At 40.7% G+C, this 18,788-nt stretch overlaps 1 protein-coding gene across 2 annotated transcripts; it reads right to left on the reverse strand.

Moving 5' to 3' along the window:
- Positions 1-1,086: 1,086 nt before the first annotated feature.
- On the reverse strand, positions 1,087-17,333 carry LOC110152669 (DLA class II histocompatibility antigen, DR-1 beta chain-like). 2 transcript variants are annotated; one of them, XM_070456292.1, is made up of 6 exons: positions 17,174-17,333; positions 8,316-8,585; positions 6,000-6,281; positions 4,112-4,222; positions 3,628-3,651; positions 1,087-3,317 (listed from the first exon to the last, which is right to left on the reverse strand). In XM_070456292.1, the coding sequence occupies exons 1-6, from the start codon at positions 17,238-17,240 to the stop codon at positions 3,304-3,306; spliced, it is 768 nt and encodes a 255-aa protein (XP_070312393.1). In that variant the 5' UTR covers positions 17,241-17,333; the 3' UTR covers positions 1,087-3,303. The 2 variants fall into 2 exon arrangements, with proteins under 2 accessions (XP_070312393.1, XP_070312394.1); XM_070456293.1 differs by lacking the exon at positions 17,174-17,333 and adding an exon at positions 15,316-15,473.
- Positions 17,334-18,788: the final 1,455 nt, after the last annotated feature.

Here is an 18,788-nt window from a genome sequence, read left to right on the forward strand (position 1 = left end):
ACCTCAAATGTCCAGGGATCTAATTCTGGACTCATATAACAAATAATAGGGCTTCCAAGGTGGCACAGTGGTAAAGAATCTGCCTACCAATGCAGGAGATGCAAGAGATTGGTGTTCGATCTCTGAATCCTCCTCAAGAAGATCCCTTGGAGTAGGAAATGGCAACCCACTCCAGTACTCTTGCTTGGAAAATTCTATGGACAGAGTAGCCTGGTGGACTAGAGTCCCTGGGGTCGAAAGGAGTCAGACATGACTGAGCAATTAAGCACACATGCATAACAAATAATAAATCAATGCAAAAAAGTGCTTAATAAAATAAATGTATAATAGATTTTAGCATTTTAAAAAGTAATTCCTCATTACGTGTCCTTTAAAAAAAATTCTCCCAAAAATATAGTTTTCCTCATAAAATTAAGAGCCAGCATATACTGTAAAATCAAACAAACAATCCTGCTTATTTGCTTTTGGGGTGGAAGGAAGTGGCTTATGGCTGGTACTTAAGTCTCAGTGCTAGAAAAAAAAAAAAATCCTTGAAATGACACTTATTTAAATACCTATCATCCTTCATGAGGCAGTTACAAAAAATACAGTTGAATAGTACCAGACGCTGTATTTCCATATGGTAAAACCATCCTCCTCACCTCATGGAACATTTCTTTCTCTTAAAAAAGAAAGATAATTTTAAACCTCTCCTTCCCTTGTGCATCAGAGGAGGCAGGCCCACGTCACAAAGGGTGAAATGTGATTTATGTGAGCTGCCATCGTCATCCATGATCCTCCTAATGAGTGAGGAAGTGGGTCTGCTGGGAACACTAAGGGAAAAGTTTGGTTGCTTCTTATAAAACCACATGAGAAGCAACAGTTCTCTTTTCCTGGCTTTCAGATCATTGCTGATGCCATTGGCCTGATAAATTGACCAATTCTGGAAATTCCCTACCTTGGTCTATCCGTTGTGTGAGATAATAAGTTAAAGTAAAGTAAAGTTAATTAGATTGGATTCTTCTGCTACTAGTAGCAGAAAGTGTCTTCATAGATATATTCATACTATAGCCTTTAGTTCTACCTTGTAATTTCACACCACAGGTCTCAAACAAAATGAAACATTTATTTATTCAAATCAGAGAACAAAATGACAATAAAGTTGCAATCTTGGGATCAAATAAAACTTATCCTAACTGTATGCACATGGCAGACATGATTTATCAAATCTCTACAGGATGATAACCTGTTTCACACAAATAACACATAGTGTAATTAACATATGCAAAACAAACTTTGAATTTTCTTGAAAATAATAGATGTGCAAGACTGTGACGAATTCAACAATTACTTTGAAATAAACTTCTGAATCTATTACCTATTGTTTTGATTTAATTTGTGTTTGAAATTGACTCTTCAGATGGAATGGGCTTCCCTGATGGCTCAATGGGTAAAGAACCCGCCTGCAAGGCAGGAGACGCAGGAGATGTGGGTTTAATCCCTGGATCTGGAAGATCCACTAGAGAAGGAAATGGCAACCTGCTCCAGTATTCTTGCCTGGAAAACATGGACATAGGAGCCTGGCAGGCTACAGTCCATGCGGTCACAAAGAGTTGGATACAAGTGAGCATACACGTTGACTTCAGATGGAATACAATAGCAGAACCCACCATCTTCTTAAGCAATTTAATTGCCTAAGCCTGATCTAGGAGAAAGGCCTTAATTCCTTCTATCATGGGGTTCCTTGAGCTAGGAGAAACCCCCATGGTTTCTGGGCCTATCCAACTCTTTTATGTTATTAAAGTCTTTGGAACTTAAAACTATATAATTACTTACAATTATAGTTCAACAATTTTTTATGCAGGGTCAAAAAATTATTTATTTACTTTTCTAGCTTGCTTTCTATCATATACTTTTGGTCAAATCTATTTGAATCATTCCAGTTTGCTTTTAGTTTTAAGCATCACTTTGTTAAACTTTTAATTTAATCTTATTTTTATTACATAGAATATTTGAATGTTCCTCTAGTTAAAACTATTAAATGAAATAAATTCAAAAAAGTCTGACTTTCATATTTGTCCCCTTTAATCTATTCTCTCATTTGCCCAAGAGGTAGTAATTTTTTTTAAAGTTCTGCCATTGTTTCTATTTACAAATGTAAGTAGATGATAGATAGATATTCTCCTCCTCCATCTTAATTTTTAAAATGTTATATACTGTACAAATCTCCTAAACCTACTGAAAGTACATTTCGGGAATTATTCTAGAGTAGAGAGTCTCATTTTTCTTCCAGTTGTAGGATATTTTTTTGTTTGGATGAACATCCCTGTATTCATAAATTTTCCTTTGTTTTTCAGAATTGTCTCTGATTTCTGCTAAGATAAGATCCATACTGGATTTTCCTGAAACAGGCAACAATTTATCACACACTCTGGGGGGACTCAGAAATGCATCTTTTCCACTAGAGTTGTGGCTTTGTCTTAGTGGCCTTCTGAAACCTACTTACAGGGAAGAATGCACCCCAGCCAAAGCATCAGCATGTCACTGATGTTTATCTGAGAGACAGAAAAAGATTTAAATATTGAAGACCACTATTAGTCTAATTAAAGAGGAGTTCAAGGAGTGAACTAACCCAGGATTAGACACTTTGTTTAAAAATCATGGCAAAGGAGAAAAAAAACCCACAAATATACTTTTTATAACTTTTAAATAATAGCAGATTACTAGAAACTGTGTTTATCTTTGAGGTTGTAAAGATGTAGGAAATCACCATGATGGAGGGAATTAAGGCCTTTCTTCTAGCTCAGGAAAACATGCCTAATGACAGAATGCAGAAAACTCAAGGAAAAAACAGGGAAGGGAGCAAGGAAACCTCCAGATCCACAAATGACCAAATTTAGGAATATATAGGAAATAATAACCATTATTGTTTTGTGATGCCACCTTCCACTTCTGTTTTCTTTCTACTTCTTTCCTTGAAACTGTATAAAGCAGATGATTGCCAGTCCATATTTATTGGAGATAAAAAGTTAAATCATATGGACAGGAGATGAGATCAGAGGCATAGGAGGTACTAAAGGTTGAAAACAAAGGGGACCAGGAAAGAATGAAGATAAGGTATGGTGATCAATACTGAGAACATCCAGGTCAAACGTGGGGGCCATGGAAACCAGCAAGAAGGACATTTTCTGCAGTCACTCAAGCAGGAGCACACAAGATCCTGAGAAGCACTCTTGTTGTGGAGGAATACGAGCCAAGCAGGAGACCTTTTCAGACTGTGAAGAAGCTGGGACAGAAGGTTCTTTGAGTGTCACCATCTTCACTTCAGCTCAGGGGTCCTGCAGGAAACAGAGGACAGTGTCATTTCCAGTCTTACTTTACAAGCAGCTTTCCCCCTTGTCTCTGCCTCTCAGAGCCTCCTGTTAAAGCTTGCAGTAAGAAAGGGAAAAATTCTTAAGTCTCCTCGAGCCAAAGCCACTTTAGAGTTCAAGCCTTCTGTTTAGTGGACAAAAGAAGCTTCAGTGTAAACTGCGTGGTCAGAAGTCAGATTCACAGTCTTTCTCATTATTTCTGTCTCCTCTCTCGTCACCTCTACCGTCTGCTCTAGGAGACTAAATACGATTCTAAAAGAGAGTTAAAGAGCATTACCTGCAGGCTGAAGTGCAGAGTGTCCTGGGAAAGAGGAAGAAAGACATATACTTAAAAGACGTGGAGGTAAATCCATCCCCATACACAATGTTCTTGGACCCAGAGCACTTTCTAAGATTTCTCTCACACCACGGCCCACATCACAGGATGCCAGGATAGAGAGGAGAGGAGACACGAAGAGCATGAAGCCTCTCTCACACAAACCCAGTGTAATTTCATCAGCCTTAGTGTCTCTTCCTGCATTTGCCCCAGGATCTCCACCCCAAATTTCATGTGTGTTAACCTTTTTCTTATCTTTATAGGCCATCACCTTTCATGTTTCAACCAGGGCTAACCATGGACTGTCAATTTCTGGATTTTCAGGAAATTTGAGGTCAACTAGGTAATGAGAGACTTCATATAGGGTCACTGAACTACCCAAGCAAAGTCATATTTCTTCTCCCAAAAGCCTGTGAGGAGTATCATCTGCCAACTGGCTCCTCACCTTTCTTACTCCTGAAGTGGATGGACAGCCCCACGCCAAGGAAGAGCAGACCCAGAGCAAAGCCTCCAATTCCACTCATCAGCTTCCTCTGAGCAGAGTCAGACTGTGCTCCTGAGAAAAGAAGCTACTTTTAGTCATTTTTATCCCAAATACAACTTCTCTATTTCAATCTCTAAGACTGAGAATTTTTTAATTTTTTTTTTTTAGCTGAAGGATGATTGCTTTACAGAATTGTGATGGTTTCTAACAAATGTCAACATGAATCAGTCATAGGTATACATATGTCCCCTCCCCATTGAGCCTCTGGCCCATCTCCCTCCCCATCCCACCCCTCTAGGTTACAGAGCCCCTGTTGAGTTCCCTGAGTGGTACACCTATCTGTTTTACATATGGTAATGTAAGTTTCCATGTTACTCTCTCCATACTTCTCACCCTGTCCTTCCTTTCCCCGTTCCGTGTCCATATAAGTCTGTTCTCTATGTATGTGTCTCTACTGCTGCCCTGCAGAAACTTTCATCAGTACCATCTTTCTAGATTCCATATATATGTGTTAGTGCATATTTATCTTTCTCTTTCTGACCTACTTCACTCTGTATACTAGGTTCTAGGTTTATCACCTCATTAGAACTGACTCAAAGTTGTTACTTTATATGATTGAGTAATATTACATTGTATATATATACCGAAGCTTTTTTATCCATTTATCTTGTTTCCATGTTCTAGCTATTGTGAATAGTGCTGCAATGAACATTGGAGTACATGTGTCTTTTTAATTTTGGTTTCTTCAGGGTATATGCCTAGCAGTGGGATAGCTCAGTCATATGGTGGTTTTATTTCTAGTTTTTTAAGGAATCTCCATACCACCTTCCAAAGTGGCTGCATAAGATTGAAAATTTTTTATTAAACTTTTTATTTTGTATTGGAGTATGGCCAATTAACACTATTGTGACGGTTTCAGGCAGACAGCAAATGAACTAAGGCAGACACATGCATGCATCCATTCTCCCCCAAGGGAGAAGGAAATGACACCCCATTCCAGTATTCTTATCTGGGAAACCCCATGGATAGAGGAGCCTGGTGGGCTACAGTCCATGGGGCCACAAAGAGTTGGACATGAGTTAGAGACTAAACAATAACAATTCTCCCCTAAACTCCCCTCCCATCCAGGCTGCTACGTAACATTAAGCAGACCTACTAAAATACCGAGAGTTTTGAGAAGGGGGAAAGAAGACATACCTGGAAGGACTAGAATAACTGGCAATTACTACAAAAATTTGTTTTAAAAATCACAGAGAGTAGCTTCAAGATTCAGGCACTGAACTCATTTAAACATTGTAGTCCTGATATAAGGCCACAGGACTTCAATATTTGATAGGTGAGGAACCTGGGACTGAATGCGGTTAAACAGCTTGTATATGGTGACAGAGCTAATAAAGGGCATAGCTGAGGTTGAACTCCACTCATGTCAGGAAGGTTTCTACACTGTAAAGGATGCACCTCTTCTCAGATCACAGTGAACAACTCAGAGCAACAGTGTCCGGAGCATAAGCCCAGCCTGAGGGAAGAGACTAGTGCCCAGGTCACAGGGTGACCACGACTTGAGATTCATGGAGGTTCAGAATAGGGACATCTCTTTTCTCCTTGTCAAGCAGAAGTGCCTCCTGGGCAGGGTGGGGCATGTATTGGAGAAACTATCGCAGGATATCTGTAAACTATCAGAGGATTTCTATCACAGGATAAAGGACTCCCCCAATAACCTCAGCCGAAGGACAGGAGAACAAGGAGCAAATAAACCCAGGGTGTAGGAAGAGAGGACGCCTGACACTCGGGGGAAAGCAAGCCCCTTCCTTGGTGGGTGAGGGACTTATGAGATCAGAAAGCTTCTCACTCCATTTCACTGTGATAGGGCTCGTCTGGCTGGGGTGCTCCACTTGGCAGGTGTAGACCTCTCCACTCTGAGGAACTGCTTCAAGCATCACCATGGTCTGGAAGGTCCAGTCTCCATTAGGGATCAGGCCTGTGGAGATCACCCCAGCCTCCTCTTCATGGCCGTCCCGGAACCACCTGACTTCAATGTGTCCTGGGTAGAAACCGTTCACAGAGCAGACCAGGAGGTTGTGGTGCTGCAGGGGCTGGGTCTTTGCAGGATACACAGTCACTGTAGGCTCCACTAGGAGAGAAAAGGTGGAGGGAATTAGTGAGCAAGACAAAGGGAGTCTCCTTGATTGGCTGCCTTTCTAAACCAATCACCTGAGCAGATTGCAGTCTCAGGTAGGCCAGACTGGCCATTTGGCCCAACTTTAGGAGCTAGTACTGTGAGCCTTGACTTTAATCCTTACAGCACTGGCCTGTTAGATTTGAAAGATGTTGAAAAAATATGTGTGTGTGTTTCACAGTGTGAATAGTAATTCATTGTTGGACTGAAGCATTTACAAATCTTTCAAGGCATACAGTGTATTGATTAAAAGCATGATTTCTGAAGCCAGACAGCCTGGATTCACATCCAGGCTCTTCCTTTTAGTGACTGGGAGAATTTTTACATTTCTATGTGCCTCGGCTTTCTATCTATAAAAGCGGATAATTATCCTAATTTACCTCTCAGTGCTATGTGAGGATTAATGCATGTAAGGTATATAAAACAATAACTGGAATTTAGTCTTCAATATATGTCAGCTATTATTATCCTTGTTAACTGAAGAGAAAATATGAGTCAAAGTGTTGATAAATTAGGGAACAGCAGTGGGGTAGGTGTGGAAATAGAGCATGAAGTCTTGGGAAAGCTGTCTCCAGGCACTCACACCTTAGAACACCTCAAAATGGTTCCACCCTGGGAAGAAGGAAAGACACAGGTGATTCTCTAAGTCTATGAGTTGAATCCCAAGAAAAACTTGAGTCCTGAAGGAAAGGTAAAGCAGGAAGGAAAGTCACTAATTAAAAAAAAAAAATTCTTCAACTTTCCTGGGGATCCAGGGGTTAAGAATCCACCTGCCAATGCAGGGACACAAATTCAATTCCTGATCTGAGAAGATCTCACATGCTTCAAGGAAGCTAAACCCCTGCCACAACTACTGAGCCCACATGCTGCAACTATTGAAGATCTCACACCCTAGAACCCATGCCCTGCAACAAGAGAAGCCACTGCAATGAGAAGCCCATGCACTGCAACTAGAAAGTAGTCTTTGTTCTCTGCAACTAGAGAAAGCTTGCATGCAGTAAGGAAAACCCAGCACAGTCAAAAGTTAATTAATCTTAAAAGAGTAAAAAACTTAAAATTTCTTATAATTGTGTAACCCCAGAACCAGCTCCAAACTGGCCTTATTCTGTTTCAAACAAGATACTGAGTTTCTTTTCAGAGACGAAAGAACAAAACCATGAGTCCTGCAGCTGAAGCATTAACAAAGGTGAGAATTTGAACCCAGAACCAAAGTTTCTCCCTGACCACAGAAGCAAAAGACTCAGACATGAAGCAAAGGGTCCATCATCCAGGAAGACGAGGTGCTGAAGCTCCCATACCACAGCTTACCATGAATGTCCAAGTTCCAGAGCCCTTTGTTGGGTAGCACAGCCGCAGACACTTCAATGCCCTCCCCTCCTCTCTAACCACCTACAGTGTTAGTCACTCAGTTGTGTCCAACTTTTTGTGACCCCATGAACTGTAGCCTGCCAGGCTTCTCTGTCCGTGGAATTCTACAGGCAAGGATACTCGAGTGAGTGAGTAACCATTCTTTTCTCCGGGGGATCTTCCCCAGCCAGGGATCAAACCCAGGTCTCCTGCATTGCAGGCAGATTCTTTATGTCTGAGCCACGAGGAAAGCCTAACCACCTATCCCAGTCAGCATTCCTCCATATCCCCTTCCCCTTTCTGCCGCCTCACTTCCACAGTCTGCTACCATCTTTCCTTCCTGCATCCCCTTTCCGGTCCTCTCAGACCTCCGGGCCCTTCCCCCACCACATGCTCCTTCCCCTCTCACAATCACACACTGACAAAAATCACACACTGTCTCCCGACAGCGGGTGAGACTCCCAGTCTCATCCCCTCACAGCAACTTTCCTAACTTGAACTTTCTCACAATCCAACACTCACCTGGACTCAGCCTCTGTCTCTGTCTTTTTCTCTCACACACACAACCCTGCACACACGCATGCACGCACACACACACACATACACACAACCTCCCCGAGGCCACCCACCTGCCTCTCTCACCTCGGCGCTGCCTCATGAAGCTACCAATGCCCAAGTAGTTGGATCTGCACACCATGTCCACCTTGGCCCGCATCTGCTCCATGAAGTCCTTTTGCTGGTTCCAGCACTCGGCGTCCGGCCTCCCCAGCTCCGTCACGGCCGTGAACTCCCCCACATCACTGTCGAAGTGCACATCCTCCTCCGTGTTGTAGATGTATCTGGCAAAGAATCGCATCCTCTCCAACCCGTTGGAGAAACGACACTCACACTTAAACTGATGCATGAAAAATGCTGTGAAGACGAGAAAGATATGATCACTGGGCGAGTTCCTGGAAATGACTGACAGCAACGCCCACCAATGGGCGGGGGAGAAGGGGGTCGCTAGGAGAGGAGGGAGCACCAGTAACTCCTTCGTTGGCTCCACTGGCAGCCCCAACTACCAGCATTCATGGTTCATCTTTTTTTTTTTTTTAATTCTAAAAGATAATTTGTTTGTCTTTTTTGTTTGTTTGTTTTCATTTATTTTTATTAGTTGTAGGCTAATTATTTTACAATATTGTAGTGGTTTTTGCCATACATTGACATGACTCAGCCATGGATTTACATGTGTTGCCCATCCAGATCCCCCCTCCCACCTCCCTCCCCATCCCTTCCCTCTGGGTTTTCCCAGCGCACCAGCCCAGTTGTCTCATGAATCCAACCTGGGCTGGTGATCTGTTTCACACTTGATAATATACATGTTTCAATGCTATTCTCTCAGATCATCCCACCCTCGCCTTCTCCCACAGAGTCCAAAAGTCTGTTCTATATATCTGTGTCTCTTTTTCTGTCTTGCATATAGGGTTATCGTTACCATCTTTTTAAATTCCATATATATGCGTTAGTATACTGTATTGGTGTTTATCTTTCTGGCTTATTTCACTCTGTATAACGAGCTCCAGTTTAATCCATCTCATTAGAACTGATTCAAATGTATACTTTTTAATGGCTGAATAATATTCCATTGTGTATATGTACCATAGCTAGCTTATCCATTCATCTGCTGATGGGCATCTAGGTTGTTTCCATGTCCTGGCTATTATAAACAGTGCTGTGATGAACATTAGGGTACACGTGTCTCTTTCAGATCTGGTTTCTTTGGTGTGTATGCCCAGGAGTGGGATTGCTGGGTCATATGGCAGTTCTATTTCCAATTTTTTAAGGAATCTCCACACTGTTCTCCATGGTGGCTGTACTAGTTTGCATTCCCACCAACAGTGTAAGAGGGTTCCCTTTTCTCCACACCCTCTCCAGCATTTGTTGCTTATAGACTTTTGGATAGCAGCCATTCTGCCTGGCATGTAATGGTACCTCATTGTGGTTTTGATTTGCATTTCTCTGATAATGAGTGATGTTGAGCATCTTTTCATGCATTTGTTAGCCATCGTATGTCTTCTTTGGAGAAATGTCTGTTTAGTTCTTTGGCCCATTTTTTGATTGGGTCATATATTTTTCTGCAATTGAGCTACAGGAGTTGCTTGTATATTTTTGAGATTAATCCTTTGTCTGTTGCTTCGTTTGCTATTATTTTCTCCCATTCTGAAGGCTGTCTTTTCACCTTGCTTATAGTTTCCTTTGTTATGCAAAACCTTTTAATTAGATCCCATTTGTTTATTTTTGCTTTTATTTCCAATATCCTGGGAGGTGGGTCATAGAGGATCCTGCTGTGATTTATGCCTGAAATTGTTTTGCCTATGTTCTCCTCTAGGAGTTTTATAGTTTCTGGTCTTACATTTAGATCTTTAATCCATTTTGAGTTTATTTTTGTGTATGGTGTTAGAAAGTGTTCTAGTTTCATTCTTTTACAAGTGGTTGACCAGTTTTCCCAGCACCATTTGTTAAAGAGGTTGTCTTTTTTCCATTGTATATTCTAGCTTCCTTTGTCAAAGATAAGTTGTCTATAGGTACGTGGATTTATCTCTGGGCTTTCTATTTTGTTCCATTGATTGATATTTCTGTCTTTGTGCCAGTACCATACTGTCTTGATGACTGTGGCTTTGTAGTAGAGTCTGAAGTCAGGCAGGTTGATTCCTCCAGTTCCATTCTTCTTTCTCAAGATTACTTTGGCTATTCAAGGCTTTTTGTATTTCCATACAAATTGTGAAATTATTTGTTCTAGTTCTGTGAAAAATACTGTTGGTAGCTTAATAGGGATTGCATTGAATCTATAGATTGCTTTAGGTAGTATACTCATTTTGACAATATTGATTCTTCCAATCCATGAACACGGCATATTCTCCATCTATTTGTGTCCTCTTTGATTTCTTTCATCAGTGTTTTATAGTTTTCTATATATAGGTAGATATGTAGGTTTCTTTAGGTAGATATATTCCTAAGTATTTTATTCTTTTTGTTGCAGTGGTGAATGGTATTGCTTCCTTAATTTCTCTTTCTGTTTTCTCATTGTTAGTGTATAGGAATGCAAGGGATTTCTGTATCTTTCATCTGCAGGGTCAGGCCAGACCATGGTGGGAAGGGAAGACCCCTCCAATCCTAAGCCATGTGGGATGCAATCAGCTCTGACTTGGCTGGAGACTTCCAAGCCTGAGCTGGGCCAGGATTTACCTATTACTTCCACCTCCTGAATGCTTTCACCAGAAAAACACTCACTGCTCCTTCCTCTCATCCCACAGCCCTTCAGCAGTTCCTGTGACACTCCTTACCTGGTGCTGACCTTGTGCCAGGCCTGTGCTACTGCCCCTGGGAATCCAAAGAAGGAAAAACAGACCTGTCCCTTACCTTATCTAGGCACGTAACATTTAGTAAAAGTGATGGACAAAACCCAACCACACAAGAGTTAATTACACAGGAGTCAGAAATGTCAGAAGAAAAGTGTGGAGTTCTAGAAGAGAGAATAATTACATTAGGGTGGCAGAGAAGTTGTCTCGAATGATAGTTAAGATGTAACATGACACAAATTTGTAAATCAACTATAAAATGAAAGTCACTCACTCATGTCCGACTCTTTGCAACCCCATGGACTATAGCCTAGCCTCATTCTGAATATAAAAACAAACATTTGACACAATGTGTGTGAGCTCAGTCACTTCAGTCCTATCTGATTCTTTGCAACTCTATGGACTGTAGCCCATCAGGCTCCTCTGCCCATGGAATTCTCTAGGCAAGAATACTGGAATGGGTAGTCATTCCCTTCTCCAGAGGATCATCCCAACCTAGGGATTGAACCCAGGTCTCCCGCATTACAGGCAGATTATTCACCAGCTGAACCACCAGGGAAGCCCATAATCAACTATACTTCAGTTTTGTTTTGTTTTGTTTTGTTTTTAAAGATGTGACATGAAAGGTTAAGTTTACTTGGGCTGAGGGCAAGAAGTGTATGTATGTCTGGGAGAAAAAGGAGGCATATTTAAGGTAAAGGTAGTAGCGTGTGTAAAAGCTTGAAAGAGATGATGAGTTTCTGCAGGAATCCAGAGGAAAACTTCTCACTAAAAGCACAGAGAGTGAGGAAGCAAGGTGAAAGTTTTCACTGGAAAAATCACAGAAACCAAATTCTTAAAACTCTTATAGCTGATTTTAGGGTTTTGAATTTATGCTACATGGGAAACTTTTGAAGAGTTTTAAGGAGATTAAAACCATGACCCCAATATATTTATACCTTTCCTTTTCGGCATTTCCAAATCCAGATAACTCTGAAAACCAATTTATTTTTCAAATTTGGTGACAGAACTCACTTGTCAAATCTGACCTGATGAGATAAGAGATCAAATATGTCTCTTAGGTGAAGGGGGCTATTCTGCACATTGTAGGCTGTCTACCAGCAACTCTGGCCTCTACTTACTTGATGTCAGAAGAAACCCTCAGTGTAACAACGAAAAATGGCTCTCAGCTCAGTTCAGTTGCTCAGTCATGTCTGACTCTTTGTGACCCCATGGACTTCAGCACACCAGGCTTCCCTGTCCATCACCAACTCCTGGAACTTGCTCAAACTCATGTCCATTGCATTGGTGATGCCATCCAACCATCTTATCCTCTGTCATCCCCTTCTCTTCTCACCTTCAAACTTTCCCAGCATCAGGGTCTTTTCCAATGAGTCAGTTCTTCGCATCAGGTGACCAAAGTATGGGGGTTTCCACTTCAGTCTCAGTCCTTCCAGTGAGTATTCAGGACTGATTTTCTTTGGCAGGGACTGGTTGGATCTCCTTGTAGTCCAAGAGACTCTCAAGAGTCTTCTCCAATACCACAGTTCAAAAGCATCAATTCTTCAGTGCTCAGCTTTCTTTATAGTCCAACTCTCACATCCATACACGACTACTGGAAAAACCATATATTTGACTAGATGGACCTTTGTTGACAATGTGATGTCTCTGCTTTTTAATATGCATTCTAGATTGGTTATAGCTTTTCTTCCAAGAAGCAAGCATCTTTTAATTTCATGGCTACACTTACCATCTGCAGTGATTTTGGAGCCCCCCAAAATAAAGTCTGTCACTGTTTCCATTGTTTCCCTATCTATTTGCCATGAAGTGATGGCACTGGATGCCATGATCTTAGTTTTCTGAATATTGAGATTTAAGCCAACTTTTTCACTCTCCTCTTTCACTTTCATCAAGAGGCTCTTTAGTTCTTCACTTTCTGCCATGAGGTGGTGTCATCTGCGTATCTGATGTTATTGATATTTCTCCTGACAATCTTGATTCCAGCTTGTGCTTCATCCAGCCCGGCATTTTGCATGATGTACTCTGCATATAAGTTAAATAAGCACAGTGACAATATACAGCCTTGATGTACTCCTTTCCTTATTTGGAACCAGTCTGTTGTTCCATGTCCAGTTCTAACTGTTGCTTCTTGGCCTCCATACAGATTTCTCAGGAGACAGGTCAAGTGGTCTGTTATCCCCACCTCTTGAAGACTTTTCCAGTTTGTTGTGATCCACACAGTTATAGGCTTTGGCATAGTCAATAAAGCAAAAGTAGATGTTTTTCTGGAACTATCTTGCTTTTTCTATGATCCAATGGATGTTGGCAATTTGATATCTGGTTCCTCTGTTTTTTCTAAATCCAGCTTGTACATCTGAAAGTTCTTGGTTCACATACCATTGAAACCTCACTTGGAGAATTTTGAGCATTACTTTGCTAGTGTGTGAAATGAGTGCAATTGTGCGGTAGTTTGAACATTCTTTGCCATTGCCTTTCTTTGGGATTGGAATGAAAACTGATCTTTTCCAGTTCTGTGGCCACTTCTGAGTTTTCCAAATTTGCTGACATATTGAGTGCAGCACTTTCACAGCATCATCTTTTAGGATTTGAAATAGCTCAACTGGAATTCCATCACCTCCACTAACTTTGTTCACAGTGATGCTTCCTAAGGTCCACTTGAATTTGCATTCCAGGATGTCTGGCTCTTGGTTCCAGATCCAGATAACCATGATAACCATCATGATTATCTGGATCTTGAAGATCTTTTTTGTATAACTCTTCTGTGTATTCTTGCCACCTCATCTTAATATTGTCTACTTCTGCTTCTGGCTTTAGATACTGCCAAATACTCTGGGTCAAAGAGTTGGGGGAAGGGTTGGTGATCTGTCACTGGACTAGTTCAACTAGTATAAACCATCCAAAAATCTGTGGTCAAAAGCCACTGTTAATTATGGAGTACTGAGAATTACATTAAAAGTTTTGCCAATATTGTATCTGTTGAAAATCTTGTTCCTATATGAAATTTCTATTTTTCAAGAATCCACTCCCAGTGAAGAGATATTCTTCCAGCAAAATAAATTTGAATATGACTTACTTATTTCTTTGCCTCACCAGCTAGTTAAAAACACATATAATTTATTCTTCACATCATCTTCCTTCTTAATTTTCCTGCCACTTGCCCACTACTTATCTATATTAGCAAGCTACAACTACAGATATTTCAGTCCTATTCAAAGCCCCAACTAATTCATTTCTAACTTTGCCTTCCTACAATACAAGTATTATCGGATTAATAATACTGAATTACTAGCCTTGGCCAGATGTAGGACTCTCATCTCTGCAGTCAAGTACCCTTAGAAAAGGAGAATGTTAGAAAAAATAACATTCTCATATAGACAGCTTACAGAAAAAGAACAGGGCCCCAGACTTTGAATACAGACCTTCACTTAGAAATGACGGCAGAGAGGAGTATGCTCTGGGTCAGACTGGGTCCACTTACTATTCAGGAATTCTCTAATACATTCTTGTCACATGACAAAGTTTAAAAAGAACAAGTCACACAACAATCTACCCAAATCTGTTCACTTTATCCTTACTCTTGTCTTTGTCACCACCACACAAAGTGAAGCCACAGTACACCTGCCCTGTAGAATTCTACCATGTTCTTAAATGGCATCCTCGACTCCACTTGTGAACCTCTGGAGTCCAGTCTCCACGTGGTAGCTGGATTATTTTAAAAAATAAACAAACTGACTCTCCTTATGATCTCTCAGTAGTTTCACATATATTTATAAATAAAAGTCAAAGTTTGGCCCATGGGGGCTTTCCTGGTGGCTCAGTGGTGAAGAATCTGCTTGCCAATGCAGGAGACATGGGTTCAATCCCTGATCCAGAAGGATCCCACATGTTGTGGAGCAATGAAGCCCGTGCGCCACAACTATTGAGCCTGTGCTCCAGAGCCCAGGAGCCGAAACTATCGAAACCCGTGTGCCCTAGAGCCTGCGCTGGCAACAGGAAAACCCACCACAATGAGCAGCCTGTGCACAACTAGAGAAAAGTACACTCAGCAACAAAGACCCAGCATAGCCAAAGATAAATACATGAATAATTTTTTTTTTTAAGTTCTCATCTCAGCCACCAGAGCCTAATATGATCTGGCTCCTAGTTTCCTCTCCAGGCTCATCTTATTTCACTCTCCAACCAGCTTGCTCTGCTTCAGCTGCTCTAATCTTCATTCTGTCCCTTAAACACAGCAAATATCTTTTCACACTACGGCCTCCCCTCTGCACCGTCTCCCTGGAGCACTTGTCCCTAAGATTTCTCACCTGTCTGGCTTCTTCTCATCATTTATGTCTCAGTTGACTGGCACCTTCTTAGGGAGAGCTTCCTAGATGCTTGAACTGAAGTCAAGTGAATACAGTTCTCTCTGTTTTATAACCCTGAAGTGTTCTTTCAGCACATTTATTGCTCTCTGAAATAATTTTCCCTGTTAAATGTTTACTGAGTTGTTGTCTTCCTCTCCCACCATCAGATAAGCTCATGACTGCAGGGGACTTTCCTAAGTTACTGAAATAGAATTCTCTGAGCCAAGAACAGAACCCAGTATATAATCATTGCTCAGAAAAAGACATTTGAGTTCAAAATAAATAAACCCAGTGTTCTGGAAATGGATCTTTGTGTGACTCCTGGAAGTCAAGAAAGAGCTCAGCTCTAAAACTCTTTTATTCTGTAGGCATATGATATCCTTTCTGTTTCCTGTGAGGTGTTCAGGCAAACTTCCTTTTGCTCCTCCTACTAGTTGGAAGAAACATTCACAAGAAAGGAAAAGGTGATTTTAAGATTCAGGGAAACGTTCATTAAGTTTCATCTCATCCAATTGATCTGTTACAGTGCTGAGGGTTTGTGCAAATTTTTTCTCTAATGGGGATTTTTTTATAATGGTCATGGCATAGCTTGAGGAAAGAATAGGGAAGAACCAGAAAGGAGAGGACACCAAACATGACTAATATTAAGGAAATTAAATGGCATTATTAGTGAACCTACAAAATTTGGGGCCAATATCTGATAGGCCAATGAGTTCGCTTGACTTGCTTCTTGACTTTCAACCCAGTAGGAAACAGCCTCACATTCTCAGGACCCTTCTCAGGGTTTATAGTTTGCCATAGGAAAATGCTGATATTTGACTACTTGTAACTTACAAAAACAGAATTTCCTGTAATTTATCCTCTACTAGCTGAATCCCTTTACATGTGCTCACACCTGAGAATGGGGAGATAGAGGAGAAACTAATCATGTAGAAAGATTCAAAATAGATTTATAAAGAACACTAACCTGTATCAGGTTTTCAGAAGATGCCATTAAATTCTTTAAGGAAATAAAGAACACCCTATGGATGCTCCTTATCTACAGAGTACATTCCAAGTAGTTTAGCTCCAGGGTGTTTTACCCAGGAAAAAGAGAGAAAATTAATGCCAATTTCTGTCAGAGAAGCTCCAGGGCAGGGATATAGGCATTTTAAACATTGTGGTTCAGGGAGATAGGAAAAGATATAGTGAGGGATGCCCTTTGATACATTCTCACATATTAGGGAGAGACAGCAACATCATAGACTCTGTTAAGGACATACATAGTATCTTCCTAGGAGAAACCATTCTAATTCCACGAGAGTCCCTGTAAATTTTCAGAGAAACTTTTCTTTTTTCTGATATGTGTGTTGAATGTGTGCTCTTTCATGTCTGACTCTTTGTGATCCCATGGACTGTAGCTCACCAGGGTCCTCTGTCCATGGAATTCTCCAGGCAAAAATACTGGAGTGGGTTGCCATTTCCTCCTGCAATGGATCTTTGTGACTCAGCATAATAAAGGCAATTATTCTGACTTCCTTACTTCTAAATCCTCTTGAGATCCTTAGAGGGATGGGTTGTAAGACTAGAGAGGTTTTATTGGAGGAGAGTTGAGAAGACTTATCCCATATATATGGAGTTACCTTAAGCAGCACTCAGAAGGCAGGCATCCAAGGCCCTTTTGTTGTGGAAGGAATGAAGGCTCCATGTGATAAGGACTGGTGATGACCGAAGAGAATGTCACAGTTTTTTTAAAGATGTAGTCTGGACAGAGACATGGTAACTCCCTTTCTTCTCCCACCCATAAGAGCTCACCCTCCCCCCAGAGGTGTGCACTTACATTGGGTTTCCCTGGCCCAAGAGAAGGGAGGGCTCAGCACCATCAGTATCACTGTCAAAGCTGCCATCCAGTGAACCTCAAACACATCATGCAGGAGAACACAGAGCGTGAGGGAGCAGCTCAGAGTCACTCAGTGAGGACTAGGACCCTCTTCAATCCACGTGGCCAAACAATACTAAGCAATGACCTCTTTCTCCCTGGATTGGGCAATCTCAGTGTTAGAAAAACCAATCAGCATCAGAGATGGATAGCATCATCATTTGCTGGTCAGAGATTCAGTAGGAAGGTCCTCTTCTGAAACTTAGAATTTTCTCTATTAAAAAAGATTATTTTAACTTAGTACTTTAAGGGTTTGATCCAGTTGTATCTGAGAGATTTTAATTGGGCCCCTCTTGTGCTCCAGTTCTGTGCTGGTCACTGATGTGTCACTCCTTTGAGCCTTTTAGGAAATCTTTCCTCTTACTTGAGATACTTTGACAAATGTAGGTGTGAGTGTGTGAGGAATTGAGGAAGTGGAGAGAAAATTGTTGCATTTTAAGAGTCCTATGATCTCATCATTTTTGCTTCATAATTTACTGTTGGAGATTTGGGAAAATTGCTGAACTTGTTGAAAATAAAGCACTTGGATTTTTCAAGTATTTCAATTCTGAAAAATGCTGCGATTCTGTGGACAACTGAAAGAACAATGTCCCTGATAACAGAATTATAACTGTTGTGTGGCGAGTATAGACTATACCTTCTTACAGATAAGACTGCCTCCAATAAACAACAGGAAATTAAATATTAGTCAATAATTTAATGTAAATGAAAATATCTTCAGGTTTGTCCCTGATATTATGATTGACTTTTGTGGCACCTCCAAAAAACACAGAGATAAAGGCAGACTTATGTGGAATGGAGGGTCTTAAAGGTATTTTTTGTAGCATGTTATCTAACAAGGTAATAAAACCAGGGGCCCACATCATAGTATGCAGGAGACTGAGAGAAGGATAAAGGACTTCAAGTCAGCCGTTGGCATGATAACTCAGCTTTAAAATGTAATATCTTACCTAAAAAAAGTGTTGAATTCCTTATTCCTGTTTCCCATTAGGATTTCCTCATTTTACTGGGGATACATCCCTTATTAACCAACTTCTCTTGCTTTATCTTAAGAAAAGAAGACCTTGCTAATGAATACATTACAGAGGATTCAGAAAAGAGAACACTGTGGGGAAACTATGAATTATACCTTCTGACATAATCACATAATTTTAAACATATAAATCTTTATTAGATAATTATTGCACATTATTTTAGAATAAGTGTAATATCTTAGATTTAGAATGGACTTTAGAGGCCAACTATCTGTCTAAAGTTCAGCATTAATTTACACTCCACCCCAGTTCTGATAAGCATTTATCCTTTATGTGCATTAATAGTTCTAGCGATAGTATTACTCACCATTTGGCAATAAAAATGACTATAACTAAATAAGCAATTTTTGCACTCTTTACCTTGTACCCAGAATTATACACATCATTTCAGTGATTTTAGTACTCTTTCTAATCCTACAAAAGAGTAAAATTATGGTTGGAGGTTAAATAACCTTTGCAAGGATACAGGGGGTAGAAAATGG

Source organism: Odocoileus virginianus, chromosome 27, assembly GCF_023699985.2.
Source record: "Odocoileus virginianus isolate 20LAN1187 ecotype Illinois chromosome 27, Ovbor_1.2, whole genome shotgun sequence".
Lineage (NCBI taxonomy): Eukaryota > Metazoa > Chordata > Mammalia > Artiodactyla > Cervidae > Odocoileus > Odocoileus virginianus.